The sequence below is a fragment of the Gavia stellata genome, chromosome 12 (genome assembly GCF_030936135.1).
Source record: "Gavia stellata isolate bGavSte3 chromosome 12, bGavSte3.hap2, whole genome shotgun sequence".
Classification (NCBI taxonomy): Eukaryota; Metazoa; Chordata; class Aves; order Gaviiformes; family Gaviidae; genus Gavia; species Gavia stellata.
The window spans coordinates 14,488,992-14,510,870 of record NC_082605.1 but is presented as its reverse complement, the minus strand read 5'-3'; the positions used below and the strand labels follow the sequence as shown (position 1 = coordinate 14,510,870).

The 21,879-nt window shown below is 44.6% G+C and overlaps 1 protein-coding gene across 2 annotated transcripts; it reads right to left on the bottom strand.

Moving 5' to 3' along the window:
* Positions 1–16,366: 16,366 nt before the first annotated feature.
* Positions 16,367–21,817, bottom strand: CCDC51 (coiled-coil domain containing 51). 2 transcript variants are annotated; one of them, XM_059823232.1, is made up of 5 exons: positions 21,790–21,817; positions 19,762–20,017; positions 19,283–19,629; positions 18,815–18,979; positions 16,367–17,318 (listed from the first exon to the last, which is right to left on the bottom strand). In XM_059823232.1, the coding sequence occupies exons 3-5, from the start codon at positions 19,598–19,600 to the stop codon at positions 16,542–16,544; spliced, it is 1,260 nt and encodes a 419-aa protein (XP_059679215.1). In that variant the 5' UTR covers positions 19,601–19,629; positions 19,762–20,017; positions 21,790–21,817; the 3' UTR covers positions 16,367–16,541. The 2 variants fall into 2 exon arrangements, with proteins under 2 accessions (XP_059679215.1, XP_059679216.1); XM_059823233.1 differs by lacking the exon at positions 19,762–20,017 and having other exon boundaries at positions 21,790–21,811.
* Positions 21,818–21,879: the final 62 nt, after the last annotated feature.

The window sequence follows — 21,879 nt, the reverse complement described above, 5'->3', positions numbered from 1 at the left end:
CATAGATCCACTGCAAAAGCTGTTGCTATAACAGGTCTGTGATGGTGGGATGCTGTAGATGGATTTGAATGATTGGCTCGAAAATAACGTGAGTCTGCAATATGGCCATCAGCTTGCCAACTCTTTCTACTCTTTACAACTTTTATTCACAGACTTCAACAGAGACAAGCCTAGTTGAGCATTATAGAACAGCGGCCACTATTAATATGGGTCGTTAAGGAAAGCTGCATGATGCCACCACCCTGTACGTACCGGCCTCGGTACTGCAGTGAAACAGAACAATGATTTGCAAGACCGTTGATGGCAAGCAGGCCTCCTGTGTTTTGTGGACAGAAAATGCATTTACAGGGTTCAAGTATCCAGAACCAGTACTGTTACTACCACACACAGGTAGAGTTTTAAAATACAATAAGCAAGAAAGCGTGATTGTCAGAATTACCCTAGAAGCTCTTCGATTTGTGGCTCTCTGCTGAGCTTGTTACTGAGGCATCTGACACAGGCTTTCACTTCCCCTGCAGATCAGCTCAGTGTTGAGAAGTAAGGGGCTATGGTGACTTGGGCACTATGAGGACAGAGACTTGACTGTCCCAAGCCCAGAAAAAGCAAAACAGTCTAAATGGCTCTTTCATCTGTTCCTGCGCAGCTGCTCATATGGCCACATTGCCAGCACACACAGCCCCTACTCCCCATCTCTGCTGCTGTGGAGAGTAACCTTGAGGTAGCTGCCCTTTCAGTAGTGCAGAGAACAAGAACAGCATTTGTAGGGCACCTGCTCTACGTTGCTGCTCCTTTTTCTTTAGCTCTACATCATCTCAGCAGTGCTGGGCACAGAGCACAGCCAGACACTCCAGCACTGGGACTCCAACTGCCTGCTACTGTGGCCAAGGAGCTCGGCATACTGAGTCACTCGGGGATGGCAGTGCCACAGGGACTGCTCTGCCTTCTTGCCAATTCGAATGTTGCCTATGCTGCCAAGAGACAAGCTGGTAGCAGGCACCCAGGGCCATTCTGTCATTGCACATGCATCTCTGTAGGCTGTCACACATCTGGAGAACATTTTCTGGTTACAAATCCCCAAAAGACAGGAAAAATCTAGATCAAGGAAACAAACTGTAAGTGAGTCAGTGCTACCCATTTACAGCGAGAGCAGTCCCCCAGAAGGCATAGGCATGCAAGGGAACCACACCTCTTCATTGTAGCCATGAGAAAGCTGCGCTGACATGCAAGCCAAGCAGCAAAAGGCCCTTATGATCTTTGCCTTAAATCTCTCTCAACAGTTGCAGGTTGACATGAAATCCAAAATATGTTTCAGCTAAGCTAAGGATCAGAATATAAATTCACAAATGCCTTAGTCTCCCTAGGTCCTTCAACATTTCTGCAGTCTCATTTCAGCAATTTCTCTCAAAATGCTAAACTAGCTAAAAAGAGTTGGCAAATAAACAGAGTCCCTGGTTACTATTTCTCTATTTCCCACAGCGGCACACATAGCTCCCATGCAATTAATTCAGCTGCACACCCGTTTTACCATTCTCTTGGGCGGAATCATTCAGTAATGGACTGCAATCTGTATGCAAGAAATCGAGCAGTATGCAAATAGAGATCAAAACACTGATGGCAGTGGGATTCAGAAGTCCAGGAACTGCTTTTGCACTACAGCTCTCCAGCACATACATTTTTCGGTTACACTAAAGGTAGGATACAGCATAGGACAGGTAAGAAGAGCTCATGACTCTAATGTATGGAAGACAGCAGACTTATGATCCCAGAAGAGTTACCGAAATGCTTTCACATATGATAATTTACTATTAGGTAATTCACTAACAGAATTGCTCTCTCGAGCATTTTAAGGTTAGTCTGATGCAAAAAATCTTGGGATCAAAGCTGAAAGTGCTAAACAGAGAATTGCTTCAGGGCCATTAACTCCAAGGTGTCCAAAACCCTACACCAACTTCACTGATAACATTGTTTCTGACAAAGCCTGGTCTGGGAGGAGCATGTCTGAAGCCTTGGTTCCTGTGCTTTAAATTCTTGTTGTCTGAAGGACTTCCAGCTGAGCACAGAGCACTTGCAGGGCACTGTCAGGAGCATATTCTCAAGCATTTGCTTGGCCAGCTGTTCACAGAGGTTGGCATTTCTTTATGGAGATTAGAGAGCCCAGAAACTCCTCACAGGCTCACACAGGAGGATGGTGTCACGGCCACTTGTAAGCAACAGAGGGATTTCAAGAGCGCATAGTCTCCAGGAATCGGGACCAGAGCGGGGAAACAGGCTGCACTCCAGTTCTTAAGGTAACTCCACACAAAGAACAGGCAGGCCACCTAACCAAAATGTGAAATGGTGCAGTACAGGAAAGCTAAAGGAACAGAGATTGAAATAAAAATAATTTGAAATAGGCATACCTGGGCAGGAACCTTCAGCTGAAAACACTGCTTCTATGTAGTAATTTTCAGAATTATTATCATAGAGTAAGACATCAAATATACCCATTCTATTTATAGAATGACATGCAATTTAGTCAGAACACTAGTTTCATCAGCATAGACAAATGCTTGAATCCAGTCAACTTCCTCCACCTGCACAGTCCCCAGCACAACTACTCTCCTGCCACGGCAGAGCTGCAGGGAAGGGTAGGACGCAAGAAAGACTGCATTCTCCTTGTAATAACTTCAGCAGCAGTATGAATCCCATCATTGCAACTCAGTTGACAGGCAATACTACATCACGCTGAGATAAGCTGACCATGTTTTTTCACTGAAACCCAGAAGCTCCAAAGGCAGCACTGCCTTTCAATTCAGAATTAAGAAAAAGTGCAAAAGAGAATGAGAATGGTGATGACTTGAAATTCTCTGCAGCTGCAGAGATTGTTAGCAACAGCAATCCATTTAGTTAATACCTTACAGCTGTGTATCCCAATGGCTCACCACAGATTCCAGGTGGGTATTTGGAGCAAGCAGTCACACATTTCCTAAACTCCAGTCCCCAATACAGAAGCAGCAGAGCTAAACCACCACCAGGAACAAAGACCCACCTACAGCCCCCGTGACACAGCGACAAAAGACTTTCCACATAAGCTAGAACGGGAACAGATACAAGTAGCAAGATAAAATTACAACGTTCAGATACTTCAAGAAGGGAAATGAATTATCATTTCCTAAAAGGGAGTAGCTATGAAGTTGCAGGGATTTTGAGAGCAGCAGCACTGTTGTAGAGCAGAGGCTGGGGAAACTCAACCCACCAGTTCCACGCTGTTCCCTAGTTAAACTTCAAAGCCAAAAGCAATGCGGAATCTCACACGTTTTCCAGGCACAGGAGAAGTGTTCCTCATAGTACTTGCAGTGCTTATACTGCAAGCAAATAACTAAAGTTCACATGCGATTAAAGTCTGGCATCTGGGAATTTCCTTAGGATCTGTATCATTTGACGATTTGCCTCACATTCTGATCAAAATCTAAAATCATCCTATCAGATCATGCTAACACAAAGTTCTTTTTACTTCATTTTTCTCCCTTTTTCTTTCTTGGGGGTGGCAGGCAGGATTTGAAAGTGAAATTCTAACATTAAAATCAGGATAGTAGAAATAACTTAAAAATTGATTAAATCAAAAAAATCAAATCCACCTACACTGACACCTTTTGTTTCTTCTTTTTTTCCCCCACAAGCATCATGAGGCAGTACTTACTTCTAGTTAACAAAAAGGAGACCCAAATTGCTTCCTGCAACCTCAAAATAGCTCTTATGTCTTGGCCAGTACTTGGCTAAAAAAAATTATTAGCAGTGAAAACAAGTCCTCCCCGTTTATTACTTAAGCAGTTGGGGAGAAAAAGCAGAGACTTAAAGAGATCACACCAAAGCACTGTGGTTCTTCCATTAGTCAAGGCTGCATGTCGGTACAGGTCGAAACATCCTGCTTCATGTTTTCGCACCTTCGCAGCTTAGCAAGTTTGAGCTCCAGCAACGACAACCCAGGCCAGTTTATTAAGCAGGGGTGCATCTCAGTTGTCACTATAGCAAGCCATAGCATGAAGGCTTATCCTGTATGGTTCTAGAGAGCACTACAGAGTTAGCAAAATCCCTCCAAGCGGTTTTTAGAGAGTCCCCTGGACTCAGCATGCTGAGGGAGAACATCTTTCAGCTCTCACCACTCTGCTGGAGTGAAGACTGTGCAACTCATGAGACTACTGTTTCTCAATTGAATTAAGCATCCACTCTGCCTCCTGGAACAACAGTATCATGTCATGAGACTGTGCACATGCTCCTAATGTCTCAAATGCTTGTCCCTGAAAAACGTATGCAAGAATTTTCTAAGAATTGTCTTCTGGCACTGAGACCAAACCAGACAATGCTCAAATAATGATCAATATGAATCTTCTCTAAAAACATCATCACAACCATCAGGTTGTCAAAGACGCCTCCAATAATAGGAGAAGGAAAATGATACCAGCACAATGAAAGACCAGCTGGCACATTCCCATAAAGGCAAAAGCAGCCCTCCTGTGGTTTTGATGAACAGCAGACGATGAATCCTTTCAGATACAGTAATCCTGCAATCAGATACTCACGAGAACCGCAAATAAACACGAATCAAATCCAGGGCTTTAAGAGATTATTGGGAATGCAAAGGAGAGTCAGTAGAATGCACCAGCTTTCCAGCACTCGGAGCACAAAGATGTTTCACTGAAGATCCAGGTGAGTGAAAAGGGCACCAGTCCAACCACTGCTTCCTGAAACTGGCTTGTATCTAGAGGGCTAATACTTAAAAGAAAGCAGGCAGGCTCATGCCTCCTCTGCCTGCTACCACCCTGCACAGCCTGCAAGTTGGGATGAATCAAAGTCCTATCATCTTCCTCCAGGATGCCCTTATGCAAGATTGGGAGGGTTCAGCTCAGAACTTGGCTACAACAGCCAATTTGAAGTTTCACGGGAAAAAAACCAACAGCTACAAACAAACAAAAAAAGAACAGATGGAGAGGCTGCCAGGGAGGAGGAGAAACTGAAGTCCTTGTGAGTTTGCTTTGAGAGGCAGCAGGAAGGACTGACACAGAGAGGAAGATGACAGAAGAGAAATAATGTGAATCGGACCGATTCAGGGGTAGAGCTTTTATCACAAAAAATACCAAGCATTTGTGGGAAGCGGCTGCTTCATCTTCTGGACTTCTCATCTGCTGTTTTCCCTCCCCACATGACATTAAAGCATAAAGCATTTCTTCTACTGAAAAAGATACCATGCCCCCCCCATACCCAACATTGCTGGCTAAATGAACCACTCCAGAAAGCAAATAGCAATAGCAGAAGACAGCAAGCACAGTTGCTTTTGTTTTCCCGTTGGACAGTGCTGGATAGCACACACACCCCACACACAGGCAACCTGGGTGGGTGCTTGCTTCTTCCTTCAGAGCACGCCCAACGTACAACTGGCATCGCTTATTTGGCAGGCAGTCTCTCTCCAGGCACACGGGGCCACCTTTAGCGGCAACAGATACTTTCCAGACTCGTTCAGTCCTTGCAGTCTCTGCTGACGCTGCCAGGAAAGCCCAAGCGTGCCAGCAGCAGCAACACTTGCAGAAAGAACCCTGCTTTACACAAAGACTGGCACCGAAGCAAAGGGAACGGCTCTGTGCACTCCTTACAACCCTCTGTCAGCTATTCCCTCTGCCCTTATATGGGAACGTCCCGTGGCCCCACTGGGAATATGATGCTGTTGGTGGACATGAAAGGTAAGGCAATACCTGAGCTGTCAGCACACAAGGACCAAATTTTTCTTTTCTGAAAAGCAAGCAGAGTTTAGGAGCTGAACTCTTTACAGCACTTATGTGGGAGCAAGCAGAGATTAAGAGTGTCGACTGCTGACAGTCTGCACCCACCTTTCTCAAGAGAGTTATGCTGGTAATTTTAATCTTATTAAATATTGTTAATCGTATTACTAACCTAACTCTTTTCACATGTTGGAAGAAATTTAGAGAGAAAATTCCATATATGTCTACGCTATGTTGCATGCTTTCTAGCCAAATCTCAATTCAGGGCAAGTCCCTGGCTTGCAGATTCCAGTTCTGCTACACACAGGTGTGTATGAGCATGGAAATAGTCTGCTCAGCACCAGGTTACTGACGAGCCACCTTCCCTGCCAGATTCTTCTCGGTCCATAACCTGCTTGCTTTCTTCTGGGACCCTGCTAGACATTCCTGGCCTCTCACAGTGACCCTATTAAAACCTATGCAATTCCATGCCTGGTTTGTAATAATCAAGGGGAAACACCAATTTCCCCATTAGAATGCAAAACCATGTAGCACAACAGCTCAGTGTATCAGCTTCCTCCTGAATCAGAGCAAATGCCTCCGTCACTGGCTTAGCTCCCAACGTCGCACACACAGAGACACATCATTAATGTAACGCTCATTGATTTCTGCATTTCATGCACAAGGCATAACGCAGGATTCCTGTGACCTCCATTCAAAAAGTGAGACCAGAAATGAGCCGACCTCAGCCAGGACTCCACCTTACACAGAATAAGGCCCTTGTTTAGTAAAATACTGACCCTGCTGTTTTACAACATTCAGGATTGTAGCCCCTTTCTTTGTAACTACTGCAGCAGTCCGGATATTCTCTCAGGACTACTCCTGTTCCAGACTGCTGCCCTAAGATAAAGCAGCAGTCATAGAAAGTTTAGATTTGAGAAAAGAAAGATCTCAAATTGCACTGATGTAACAGAAAACACACCTGCTTAGGGGGCCCAAACACTTGCTGCAAACTGTTCAAAAGGAATGCGTTCAAGGTGGAAAATGAGATTTCCAGAACAACAAGACTTAAGCACTCAGTTTCAGTACAGGCAGTAAAATCAGTGCTGAGGGGGGAAAAGGTGAACACATGGCCTTCCAGAAGTTAAAGGTATTGTATTTATCAGAAAGGCACCTTCTAACGTTTTTTTACTGTTGCTGGAAAAAGTGTTGAACAGATTGAAGAAGGCAGACAAGCTAGCCTCCCCCAAGTCAGTAATTTAAATGCATTTGTAAGTTAGCAAAACAGATTTAATTATTAAACAACCCTGCTTTCTGTGGAAGGAAATTATTGCTATCTCTGAGGTTGAGGTTTCAGAAATACAATGATACTGACTTGTAATGCTATTTTTTTTTAAACACTGCCTGGCTTCAGCCATTATTCACTACCAGCCCTCTAAGCCCTGGTACAGGGCTACTCCCTGAAGACACTCAAATCACTTTGTCAATCCTTTTGCTGATTAAAAATGTTATCTTGAGCTCCTCAAATAACATAGCCCCTGAGTAACTTCTGGCTCTTCCCCGCATTAGAAAGTTCTCAGCATCTTTTGGAAACAGCATCCACATCAAACCTGAACACCGTACTCCAGCACTGGCCCCACAACCACACCCCACAGGTAAAAAACTCTTTCACAATCCCCTCTTTGAGCATCACTGAGAACTCAGGCGTAATTTTTTCCACGTTTGGCACTAGCTGTTTATCCCAACGTGCTTGCTCGCTGCCACCTCCGAAAGCTTTCCCAGCGCTGCCGTTTTCCAGAACACAATTCCCCCGTTATTGCTTTTTCCCGGAGGCACAGCTACACCGGTGCACTCCCAGGCGCGGGGCTGCCCGGCCCTCGCCCCGCCACCAGCCCGGTGCCACCCCCCGCCGCTCGGTTCCAAGCGCTGCCAAGGTCGCGGTGGACACCCCCCGGTCCCCCTCACCCGCTCTTCCCCGCCCAGCTGCAGCCCCGCTTCACCGCCGCTTGCCCTCGCTGCCCAGCCGGGGGTGCCGCCGGCCTGCCCGCCGGCGGAGGGACTCGCCAGCCCCGCTACCCACCCCTCCGCAACGCCCTGCCGCCCCAACCGGGGCGGCTCGGGGTGAGGGGGGGCTTACCCTGCCCACCGGAGCCCCACCGGCTCGCCCCGCCCGGGAGACCCCGCTGGGCCTCGGCCCGGCCCCGCCGCTCCTGAGGGGCCGCGCCCATCCCCCCACGCGGAGACAAAGCGCGGCCCCCGGGCGGCACCTGCCGCCGGCCGCTGACCCCCGGCAACGCGCCGCCAGCGCCCCCCCGGGCCGGGCGCGGCGGCGGCGGCAGCAGCAGCCGCCTGTCCCGTCCCCCCGCCCCGCCACGGACCCCGTTCCCGCCGCCCCTCACCTGCCGCGGCGGCCGCCCCGCTCCGCTCCGCTCCTCTCCCCACCGTCGCCGAGGAGCGCTGCCCGCACCGAGCCGCGGCGCGACAGCCCCGCCCCGCGGGGGCACGCGCCCCCTCGCCGCCCCGCCCGCCGGTCCCGCTCCGCCAATAGCAGCCGGCCGCCCCCCAAAGGCCGCGCCTCCGCGGCCGCCCCGCCCCGCCCCAGCCCCGCGGGGTCCTAGCGCAGGCCGGCAGCCCCCCCACGCTCGCGGCCAGCGGCGAGACCCCATTGGCTGCCGCCGGCGGGGCGTGGCCCGCGGCCCCCCTCACGCCGCGGCCACCTCCCCTCAGCAGCGCCCCGACACCGCGCTCGGGACGGCCGCCGCCGCGGGCCCCGGTGCCGGGCCCCGCCTTTGCTCTCCCAGCTCAAAGGGGCGTCAGCTCGAGCGCCTGAGGGACAGGGGGCTTCGGTCGCCCCGAGACAACGAGCCTCCGCGTTGAACGAGTCAGCCCGAAGCCGTTGCCGTGCAAGGCCTGGTGAAGGCCCTGCCTGTGGCGGATGTTCTGGATGCTACCGCCAAAACAAGTCGTGGCTGCCAGCCGGCCCGCAGGGCAAACCGCTCTTCCAGGGGTCTTTGCAGCCCCTATGTTGAAAGCTGGACTTAAAACTATATATTCTGGAAGAAATCACAGCGTTTTTCCTCTCTCTGTATTTCGTAGCAACGTAACTTTGGCGTTTGGTTCTACAAGCCTTTGTGCTCGGCTGTCTCCAGCCAAGAGGTGTGGGTGAGCAGGAATCTACAGCGATGCACCATGCATGGTGCACTGGGAGCAAAATCTGATAGCAAAACCAGTTTCTACTTATTTAGGAATCATCCTGTACAAACATAGCATCGGATGGCTGACACAGTAGCAAGACTCAAGAATGTGACAAAAGCACAGTTATCTCTAGTTACAAGACAGTGAAGAACATACCATTCCGGCTGAAAGTCGGTCGAGACAAAAGCATCGTGAAGCAGAAGCGCCTGAAGCGATACGTGTAATATAAACTGACTGCTGGTTTTGTGATTTTTATTCCTGTGAAGCTGGAAGCTCCAGTCATGAGAAAAGCAGAGGCTGGTGTTCCGTATAAGAGACAGAGGCATTGCTTGCCCCTGAGAACTGACTGCATAAAAACCTCTCTGAATTAGGGGTAAGTTCTGTCAGTAACAGCTCTACAGAGGGACAGAATTAATGCTCCCATTTTTCTCGCTCACACTGTAACTTCTGTGTTCCCCAGATGTGCTGGACCCTGTTGTGGATCAGCAAATGTACAGTTAGACTAACAACTGACTTGCTGTACATGCAGTGACGGACTATATGTACTGCATACAATTACACAGCCCAATGACCATTTGTCTGCTGAACTGACTGTCAGATGTTTGGAAATCCCAGACAAAAGATGAAGTTACGCCTTTACCACCCAGACACAAATTCTGTGTGGGGAAAAAAAGCACACATCTGAGGACATGCAGAAGTGACACAGTAGCTGTAGGTTAAAGCAAACTCTGAGGAAGAGGAAACAGGCACTGGCCTGTATGCCAGGGGTGCCCACCACTTTTCCTTTTTGGCTAGACAAAGATACAGAGCTCTGCTCAAGACACAAAGCTGCTCTGAAAGTCTGAATCAGGCTTCCCTCCCACGTGCATTTCTGACATTTCAGAGGAACATAGTTGGTACAAGTCCCATGTCCAGAAGTGTCATTAAACATCTACTCTCTTTGTTACAATCCATCAGCCTCTCACGCTCCCACCCCCACCCCAAAAAGCGACTATTTTATGAAGGAAAAAATATGTCTGAAAGTTTAGAGATGCTGAACAGTACCCAGGATCTGGCAGCACGATCACTGTCCCCCAAAGGAAGGATTATTTTGGAGGCAGATGCCGGCTGCCTCTCTGGACCTTTGCTCCTTGGCGCTTTGTTATGCTGAGGAGTTCTTGGCACCCACTGTACGCAGAGCCCATGAGGACTCTCATGAGGAGATGATCCCTTACTTGCTCCTCTCCCCACAGACAAAACCATCCTATTACTTACACTCTATCCACTGAATTGCTGTTCAAGTTAGAGCTCACTGAACAGAGTATTATCAACTCACTAATCAGAGACATTTTAACTGCACTCAAATTGGTTCCACCAAAATCCATTTTTCGTGACTAAAAGCGTTAAAAAAACCCCAGTTTTTCTTTGCTCCAACCCATTCCTGACTCAAAACTCCAGAGCCAGTCCCAACCTGCAGCCCCTTCTGTCTAGTAAAAAACATCTGCAAGCTTCACTTAAAAAGCAGCAAAAAGCCCCGTGAGAGTGCACTGGAAAAGAACAGCTTTTCCTTCTGTCCCACGGCAGGGCTAGGGCAGGGAGCTGGCTGCACGGTCTGCCTTGGGAGCAGGGCAGGACAAGCTTCTGTGCACTTGAAAGCTGTTATAGTGCTCCCCAACTACCCTTCCTACTGTACTTGCAGCCCTCCAGAGGGACAAGCATATTGTACAACCACCATGGGATTACACATTCCCTCTTCAGGGAGGAATTTTGATTGGTCTGCACAAAAATATTTTCCAGTTCTTAAAAATAAACTAGAGAAAAAGCTAGTTCTCAAACATTACACAGCTGAAAAGAGCATTACACAAAGAACAAATGTATTGAGGAACAAATTTAAACAGTTTTTGATTTCCATTTGTTCAGAAGCTTTTTTTAATATATTTAAATCCATAAAGGATCCTCCTCTATAAAAGCCCTTGTTCATGTCTGGTTCGAAGCAGGTTAGCTAAGTTTCTTATGTAACTATTATGATAATCACAAGGCTAGCAGCTGCTTATGCTCCTTTTGATTTTCTCCCTACTCTTCCACCCCTCCAAGCAGGGGATGAGACGGGTTAAGAAAGTCACGAGGGATATCTGAATACTGTCTATAGCTTCTGGGAATAAACTGCATCTAGAGCAGTAATTCAGGGATCAACGGAAGGTTAACTACATCTACCCTACTTTAAATCTGATTCTGCTCCTTTCCAATTTTCAGTTTGTCAGAACATTTAGGAACAGCATTTAGATCTTCATTACCCTCATTTAGGCACCTACAGTTTTGCTAGCAGCAGTGTGTTGATGTTTAAGGATCTGCTTTTGAACATGCCTTGCAGACCGCATGGCCTGAACAGTGCCCAGCATCCCAGAACCTGCAGGCGCAGAGTGAAAGACTCTCTTAGCACGCACCAATTTGCACAGGTTTACTTTTCTCTCTATAGAAGGCAGCAAAACAAGCTTGGGATGCTTGTGACGATCCCTTTATCTTGGAGCTCTGTGGCCTAAGCATTTACACATAGGATGTCCAATGTCACCATGAACAAGTTTTCCAACATCACAGGTGAGGGCTCCAGCCACAGAGATTGTCACAATCACCTCCACGAAGAGCTAGAATTAGATGTATTTGATGAAGCAGATTCCATGCACCAAACTAATACAGAGGGTTAGGTGATCTGCTCACTGAATCAACACAGATGTGGTTTGTTGGTTTTTGGTTTTTTTTTAAAAACAAGTCTTGAAGCACAGGGAACTTCCTGAGAGCATATGATATGCCAGTATTTAAATAGAATAACCTTTAATGGACCAGCTTGCTTCAGGCAGACTCACAGAAAGGCCCGTGTAAGCTCCTGCCATTTAAAGGCTTACAACAGAAGTGTGCAAAGTTGTATTAAAAGCAGCCTTTTAAAAAAACTCCTAGCATACTATTTCAAAATTGGTCGAGAAGTCACCTTACAAATTTGTTTCTGAAAAATAATTACTAAGGCAATACTTTTAAGGTTATACTTCACTGCAGCTGTGCATACACGCACTCTCCCTCTCTCCTGGTGCCTAACACCATGTGGCCTATAGTAAACTGAGCTATTATTTTCTCAGCACAACACTTTCTCATTCTGCTATAACTTGCACTACAGGATAACCTGCACTAGGATGACTAGGACATCAAATTGTCCATAGACTCTCCCACTTCATTAAAAAAAAAAATTTAAAAAGTGGTTCTTAGAACAGAAAAGTTTGAAAACTCTTGACTGAATCCATCCTGTCCCAGGACAGTATCTGTCTATATCTGTATCAAACCTAGAGATATTTATCTAAACTGTTCTTAAAAACTTCCCATGATGGAAACTCCAAAACCTTACCACAACTGTAATTACCTGAAGGCTTAATTCTCCTTAAAAATAAAAACTGTGGCCCAGATGTTTTTTGCTGTATTTAAGTCCACACCTTAGATTATTCACCAATTGCCAAACACCAGAAATCGCACTTCTCTATGTTTTATGAGGAAGGTCAGAAGTATAACTTGCTAGCAAAAAATCTAGCAATAAAATACAGTTCTAAATATATTATGGACAAATCCAGCATTGTCTCTCTTTTCCTAGCTCACAAACCTGACTCCTATTGCAGATCTCAATCCTGTTTCTGAAGTAAACAGAACATCCCTACCACTCCTCAGCTCCATAAAGATGGAAGTATTTGTTTTTAGAAGGTATTCTGTGAAAGAAACTGTCTTTTCCAAACAGATAGTTACAATTAAATCAACAGGACCACCCGCAACTTCTGACAAGGTTCTTAGAATGTTGGAACATTCAGAACTCAAATGTTAATAAATAAATATATATATCCTGATTGTGACACCACATATAATTGCTTTTGTCCTGTATTCATAAGCAACATTTGCTATTCCTTTCATGAGCGGAAGGAATGGCAACTTTTCTCTTCAGAATGCACCCACTGTTAGAAGTCTGTAGTGACCTCATTAGAAGTTATTTCCATAGCCACTAGGCTGTTTGCTTTTGAGTTACTAGTGGTTTCTCATGGAGCAGTAGGAACTCAAAATAGCTTAGCATGGACCAAGCTCAGGCCACTGTCACCCATTTTTCTATAGTTATTATCTATCAAAGGGCTTCCTGTTGCTCTTACTGGGTTCCCTCTTTAACTTATCTTCTGTGTCTTGATTGACAGTGGAATTAACCTGAATTAGCACTGGCTTTCTCTGATCTATACACAATGTCCAGGTCAATACCCAGCCTCGCTAGACCTGCACAAACTATTGCAACCACGATCACTCCTGACCGTTGAGCATTTGGGACACAGGGCTGACTGAGCCACCCTGCCCAGAGAGGACTTTGCTCACAGAAAGAGCAAGAATTTAAGTCTTGAAAGGCCTTAACAAGCAGAATTTTCTTGTTGAGGAAAGCTTCAGCTGAGTGACCTCATTCCAAAAGCAAAACTCAACTATCTGTTATAAACTTTGTTAATAATTCATAGGTATGCAACAGAACACTTTTTTTTTTTTAACTAAAATATCCCAGAAGAACACAGGCAACAAACCATTAATTTGGCCATGGCTGAATCATCAGGAAACATGCACTGAGAAGTCACCGTGCATTGTGTAAATCACTGTCGGTACTGCCAATGTACCTGAACTAACGTGAGGGCTCAGATAAACACCTCTGTACAGCTGTGCTGGTTTTGTTCAAACTTGTGTATTTGCTGCCTGCGTTACCATGACAAAGATTTAGCATAAAGTACTGAACAGATTATGCATATAGTCTACGTTATAGCATCTTCCTGGATATTGCCTTCAGCCAGTTGAAGGTACAGCTGTTACTCTTGCAGCCACACCTTCTGGCTTTGGGGTACACATACGGCGCAGCACCAAACTACACATTTAGATCATTGCCACAGTGGAGTGATGATTAATCCAGGATTGAGGGAATACATAAATCTGCCCTCCTAATTATTACATAGAAGCAGTTAATTACCAGGTTTTTTTCCTAATTGAAATTATTCTGCTGTCACTTCACATATGAGGATTTAGCAAGGAAGAGCAGAACCAAGAGAACGACAGTAATCACCGGTAACATTGAATTCTGCCAGCTGTAAAACGCTGCACACAGAATCTATTCCTGAATCTTCCAAACTCCCTACAAAGGATGAGAGCCAGTTATTTTCATCTTGATATGTATCACACCACCCAGATCTTCTCAAATTTCAGGCTGTGTATTTCAAACTCTGATTTATCACAGATCTATTTGCTACTGTTCTCATTGACTGACTTTTTCTTCCCATAACTCTAGGTAATGTTAAAGCTACCTACTGCCATAACTTCTTCAAATGGGTAAAAAACCAGATCTCTTTAGAGCAATAAATAACCCTTGGTTTTGTATTCTCTTATTTATTGTACACAAGACTAGCCTTGGACCTCTACTCATTTTTGATGCCATCAAGTACAATTCACTGAGTGTTGCCTCCACTTTCAAATTTAGCTTCCTAACATACAGCATTTTAAAACCATCCATATATATATATAATCCATGCTTTTCAGTGATGCTGAGTATCTAAACTTCAGCCACTTACATAATAAGGGGGGGGCTAACTTTATGCAGTTAAACTGAAGGAAAAAAAACCACAAACAACAAAACCCAGAACAAAATTCTCAGTGACTAGTGCCGGCAAATTACAAATAGAACCATTGTACTATCCCTTCCCCTTTAATTACACACTTGTCTCTGATTTTCATCAAGCTCCTGCAAGAAGTATAACCCGTAAACATATCTGTGAAATCAGAAAACTAAATATTACAGATTTGAAAAATTGTATTGATCTGTATGTATACTTCTTGACACAGCTAAGTGTATGGGAATTTTTATCCCAGGTCTCAGTCATAAGATCAAACAGCTTCCCTGACAAATGCTTGTTATTCACTTTATACTCCAAACAATCAATACATAAATCAGCAGCAGTCCTTCCCAAAACCACTTTTTGCATACTTCATCTCCCTTACAAGTACTGAATCATCACAGATCTTTCCTAATATTATTTGTTTATTCAGTCATGTTACAATAGCACCTAATGATACTGAATGAAGTTGGTGCCTCATAGAGCAAATGTCCCTGTCCCAAAGATCTTAGTCTTAGGAGCTTATAATCAAAACCTCAAACTCTTTTAATATGGTTACTGGGCAGAAGAAACTAGAAAGAGCTGATAGAAAAAAACCCCACACCATAGCAGACTGTATACTAAACACAACTTAGTCATTCTGAAATGCTTACACAAAGGCATTACAGCATGAAGTGAGCTTGTTGTTCCTTTGTCTGCGAAGGTTTCACAGAAGTGCTTATAGAGCAGGAGTTCCACATGTGATTTGCTTATCTACTACCATCACAGGGAGAAAACTATTTCTTATCACAGTGATACCAACAACTTTGTGTGAGGCCACACACAGATACTGATGTTTCGCTGTTTAGACAAGCGTTTTTCCTCAATCAGCCATTCTTCAGCCCTGCCAGGAAAAACAGGCAGCTGGACTTCTCACTTTTTTCCAAATACTATTTTGGAGTAGTTTGCATAACACTATTACCATTAACGTACCAGCTTAAAAGCACCTTCTGTAGAGTAGCATTTCGATTTCCAGACAGGAAAAAAATAATTTAAAAAAGAATAAAAAACCCAGAGAAAGTTCCAATAAGAGATTCTAGTAGGGATAAGAAAGCGATTGCTCCGTAGATGAGCATTAAAATCACAAAATACATAGAGAATGATGGGTTAAGGAGTCTGTAGAGAAAGGACAATTGTCTTGCATTGGCAGAATAAATATCATCATACTTAACACATTTCTGTATCTGAACCCTTTTTCTCTTTCCCTGCCTGCAAGCTTTTAACCATGTGGAGCTATCAGTAACAAATAGCTGCAGCTCCAGAAATGCTTTTGGATACTTGGTGATAAACCAGCCTAGAAAAAAGTTACCACATGCAACAAATGTATTTTAAATGCATCAGATACCATGATACAATGTGGCTGTACAGCTAACGTCAATCCTCCTTACTTACATAGCCCCTGCTGTCTGTCACACTGCAAGTGACTGCATTGTATCTAGAATTAAAACAAAACAAGAACTTCAGGGTAAATATTTCTACCTGTTTGGTAAAATGACTCCTAATGTTTTGTGTACAGACAAATTGGAAAACTATAAAGAAATCAGAAGCAAAATCATAAAGGATTACACATGAAGCACTTAGATCAATGATAGATTAAAAGAATCATTTGAACAGAAAATCACAAATACGGGTCCAGAGTGAAAGTCACTGACTGGCACGATATAAAACGCTAGACAGTAAAAGAGTGAAGCAGTGAATGAAATCAACAGATGAAACTGTGGAATTTCCTATACTTTAGGAGTTAAAAACCACAATGCATGACAAAGACTGTTAACATGGAGCCTGCAGCAGGAGATGGACCAAGTCTTTACAAGTTTTCCAAATATACAGGATAAAGCAAAACGAGAAATGCTAACGCAACTTTATTTGGACTTGTACTCTAAGTACTTAGAATGCAAGTTTACTTTTACTAATCTAGTAAATTGTGGCAATTAATTAGAGATCAGTTCCCTTTAAGTATAATATAGAGTACTGGCAGAGTAATAGCAAACATAGCGCATGTCACCGCAGTGCTGTAAATAGAATTTCTCTTCATTTGTGTTTCCAGTCTCCGCTCGGTATCACACAATTCTAAAATCACATCTCTTACAGCAGAAGCCTGGCCCTTACCCTCCACTGAAGACCGCGGCATCACTCTTTCTGTAGGTCTAGAATGAACCGCGAGTTTAACACTCTGCACCTCAGAAATCATTTGCGCTATACTTTCCTGCAAACTGTTAAACTGCTGTTGTAAACTCCCTAGGCATGAACTGACTTGTTTAGTGTAGTTAAGCTGTTCGTTTAAAGGAATTAAAAGAGAATCTATTTTTATGGAGTCATTCCTGTCTTCTCTAGTTAACAAAGCGCCTTCTTTTATTTCCTGTGATGTCCTTGTTTGCAGCACATTTTTCAGGTCTGCTATGACATCACTGAGATCCTTCTGCTGCAAGTAATGGCTGGAGGCCTGTTCTTTGATGGCTTCTTGCAAATTTATTGGGCCCTTCTGTGCTTCAAGCACCAAGACTTTCAATTCTTGCAGCCTTACTCGATTAACATAGGTGGAACCAAGAACACCTATAATGGCTCCCAGTACCGAACCAATAATAGACCAGTTCTTCGTTTTTTCAGCTCTTGTTCGCTCTTTCTCATGGCTTTCCCTTACAGCTGCAGAGAAGAGAGAGAATTTTTCTCTCTCAGATTCTTCTGCATTTAAATACGCAGCTCGGTACCTCTTCTCTTCCTGCAAGAAATACAGTGATTTGAAGGAGAAGGTATAATATGAAGCTATAAAGTCTGTATTAAAAAAAAAAAAACCAAACCCAAAACCCCCCCAGAACCCCAGTGCAGATGAAGGAACAGAAATTAAAAGCATCCATTAGTTCCATTTCAGAAACTTTCCTTTTAATGTGGGATTTTCTTTATTAATCCTACTTAAGTCAATGAGACATCATTTTAAGTCAAAACTGAGAAACAGAAAACATCATCAGGAATTACAGCTGAAGATCCTCTACACAGGAATCAGAGTCACATGCTGATGACAGAAAAGGGGTCTGAATGGGCAAGATCTTTCTCTCCCTATAATGTACACTTTTTCAGCCCTGCTTACTTCTCCAAACACTACCTTTACCACACTTCTCCCTTTCAGTTCGAAATCCCTTAAGAGGGAACTGAAAATAGGACCGGAAAGGATGTCTCCAATAGGTTCATCTCATGAACATACATGCTTCTTATTCCTCTGCATTCTCTTTCCTGTCCTGCTCACAGACAAGTGTCTCCCTTTCACCCTGCATCTCCCCAAATTATTCTCATTCTTCCAAGTGTGTATTTCTTTTATAAGATGGCACCACCACCTTACAGACAGTGGTGACTTGAGTTCTACCTTTCTTCACTGTCATGCAGAGCTCTATTCTTTTTTCAGGCTCATCCACACAAACCTGATCCCTTAATTAGACAACTACAGCTCTCTAGTTCTTTCCTGATGTTCCACCCACTGATCCAGGAGCTCAGTTTAAGCTCAGGCATTGGTACCCACTCACTGCCTGAGCTTTGCCATAGGCGTACCTGCTTCCAGGCCTGTTCCCTGCTGTTCCTGCAATTTCATCTGGATTTCCTGGATTGACTTTGGCGGCTACCTTGTCTTTATCTCTGACTGATGGACTGTTAAACAAACACGTTCCTGTCACCAGCCCTGCTTGTCTCATCCAGCTGAGGTGCTGTAGGACTGCCCCTGTCTGCGAGAACGCTCCCCCAGCCTGTGCCGCGGTCAACCTCATTTTCTTGCTTGCCCTCCCTCACGGAGCAGCCTCGCTCTTGCTGCTCTCTGACAAAAGCTTTACTGAATTACCTGGGTGTCGCAGCCACATAGAAGGCAGCTGAGAGAGTTTTTATGGATTAACAACCAGAAAGGAGCTTCTCTCATCACATGGAAGGTTAATTCACCGAATCCCAGCTTTTTGTTGACTACTCATCTACAGGTCACCACTACAACAATTAATTTTCTAGGCTCACTAACCTCAGCTTCTCCAAATTTACTACCCTATTTTAGCATTAACATATACAATTTGCATAGCAGATTAAACCATCAATAATAATTAACTAAAACAAGTATCATAAGAAATTAACTCAGATCACTGTACTTCAGAACTGAACTGCATCTACAAAAACAGTCACTAGTGACGGAAGCAAAGCACACAAACTTTCATCGTATTTGCCAGTGCTCAAGTACCAACAAATTACCTGCAGCAACCTGTGTTCCAGAGTAGCCAGTTCTAAATACTGGGTGTCATCCCGAGAGACCCTGTCTAAGCGGTCCCGAATTTCCTTCAGTTTAATCTGTTGGGCTTCTACGTTTTCACGAGCCTCTCGTACTATCCCTCGAGCTATCATAAAGACATTTTCAGCCTGAGAAGAAAGAGTATTTATTTTAGAGACTTATTACCAGACAGATCTAAATCACTAATTCTATGAATTTTGGGCAGGAAAAAAACCCCAACAAAACAAACCACACTCCATTTCAATCTAAGGGATAAGCTATATTTACTAACATGCATAGACTAGAACACATTCATAGTATCTGCACAGACAGTCAAAGCAGAAAGACAGACATGATTGTCCTTGGAGGATCCTTTTTGCCCACAGGCAGTGTTTATGCTTCGTATAGCTTAACTCATAATTTTTAAATTTCCACATTATCTCCGTATTTACCTCTGTCACTTTTCCCTGAGCCTCTCGCACTTCATTAATTCCAACAAACTCTTCATATCTGTCCCACCAACTCTTGCATGTTGCAGACATTTTTTGAAGAGAATTTTTGCCCATAATGGTCCCAGCTTCTGTCAGCCGATTAAGAAGACCCATGGCCATTTCTATTGCAGACTTGGCATCAGGCCTCTTAGGTGCTGATGAGCAGTAAGTCCGTACTATGTGTAAATTCATTTTTGGACTCCACTTTATCAAAGAATGGTGATATTGCAGACCACAGGACACTGAGGACACACTTGACTTGTATTTCATTGGCCCCATGTCTTGAATTTAATCGCTGAATAAAAGTGCTACAAGGATAAAGAAGAAAAAGAAAAGTTATTGAAGTGCGGCTGATTAATACCTCTTAAAACTACACGTGTACCAAAACCAGTAAAATTCAAGAATGGCTAAACCATCACTAGTTTTACACCATTACTTACCTAGAGAACTTTCCACAATTTTCAAAGGGCAGTTCTGCCACAGATTCCTGCTTTTCTGCTCTTAGTAAGTACTCCCACCATGCTTCTTGTTTACTAATTCAATCACTGTGTGAACAGTGATCATGTGCAGATCCAGTACCAGCAGGAGTGGCTTCAAAGTAATTTAATGCTTCAGCACAGAATGATTGTCATATGAAATTTTGCCTTGTGCTTTCACACTAGAGTTTGGTTTACCATGTCACAGATACTAAAAATTCTGCAAAAGAACAGAAAAGGAAAAAAAGATAGAGAGGGGGAAAAAAATCTTGATAAGAAAAGAAGTGGGGCTTCATCATTCCCTTTGTCTTACACTTCACACATATACGAAGTGTTGAAGAATGCAAAGACAAAAATGTAAAGGACAGAGAGAAAACACTGAAGTGCTGAACACAATAAGTGCTGTACACAATAAGTATTCTCACGAGACTGCCTACAAAACTAAAACATAAGGAAAAGCTGCAAGATCAGAAAAATATCAGGTAGTGAACACACAGCTAGGGCTGCATTTTAAAATGAGCTTGAAACTCTTGCTTACACTGCAAAAGCAGACTGCTAGTTATGGTTTAGTGTCTATTCATTTGTAAACGAGATCTTAATTTTCTACTGAGCGCATTCCTCTAAAAACTGTAATCAGGAAAACTTTCAAATAACGTTTTATATGAAGTTTGAGTATGACTGTGTTAGGTTTTGGCTAATATAATATAAAAACATGGATTATTGAGAAAGCTTGATAGCTGCTGCATGGTTTTTAAAAATTATTTTAAAACAGTTTTCCATGTTAATTTTAGGTGGCTAATGACATTACATATGTGCAAATACAGACACCTCCGCAGGAAAGGATTCTTCCTACTGGAAGACATTTTTGATCAGCTTTTAGCTGGCTACTGATTTTTAACGCCATAGGTTCATTCCCTGTTGAAGTATTTCTAACAAATAGTAACAATACCAAGCAGCATTATGAAAATATTACCAGTTGTTTTATATGCATAATAATACCGTAGATCAAACCCACAAGAGCATGGAAATGAAGTAAGTTTTCTCTCCTTCCAGCATCACTCAGACATCTTACCATTACAACACCTACTCTATATTGCAGGCCATGTACTAAAACCGCAGCTCAACTTTGTCTGTTCTAGACTGCAAGATTTCCCTCTTTTAACTGCACTATGACATGAAGAGTTTTACCAAATATTCAGGCTATTGAAACAGTATAGCAAAAAGAGAGAGAAAGTTGAGATTTTTTTAGAGGAATTTTTATGCAGACAGTTGCAAACAGACTGCAAAGGAAGTAATCTCAGTCTGAGCTGACAGGACCTAAGACAGTTATGAAAGCTTCATCTGAGATAACATGCCTTGTCCCTCTCTTGCTTCCCCTTGTAAGAAAGTGAGTTTCCTCTGCCTGCAGTCATTGACATAAATATTCTTTCAAAAGGCTGACACCCCAGTTGCTACACAGACTAGACACTGGTGGCAAGACTAGCTTTAACAGGTCCTATCTTACTTTGCAGCAGTCTCTTTTGTTACTGCCAAATGTAAAAACAGAATTTCCGACACGCCACCACACATTCACAGCTGTACTTCTCACTCTTGAGGGGGGAAAAAGCCTGTTTTTTCCCCATGACCGACCCCTTCCCTGCCGGAGGGGGCCCTTTCACCGCACGCAGAGCTACGAGGCGACGCTCCCGGCACCCTACAAACAACACGGCGAGACCGCTACCGCCTCTAGTAACCACGCACAGGCCCGCGCAGCAGCACCGGCCTCACCTCAGCCGCAGACGGCGACCCGCGGGAGGGAGCGGCCCGCCGCGGGGGGCTCCCACCATCAGCCCTCGCCTAGGCCACGCCGCCAACGCCAAGGGCGGCCCGGAGCTCCGTGCGCGGCAGAGGCCGAGCCTAGGCCCCTCCTCCCCCACCGGGCAACCCTCCCCGAGGAGCCCGCCGGCGCTGCCAGCCCCCGCCGTACCACCCAGCCCGGGCATCACCTCCTACCTGCCCGGGGCCCGGCCCAGCGCCTGAGGCGGAAGCGGCGGCGGAAGCGCTACGGCGGCCGCGCGGCGCCAGGCGGAAGGGGCCGCCGGG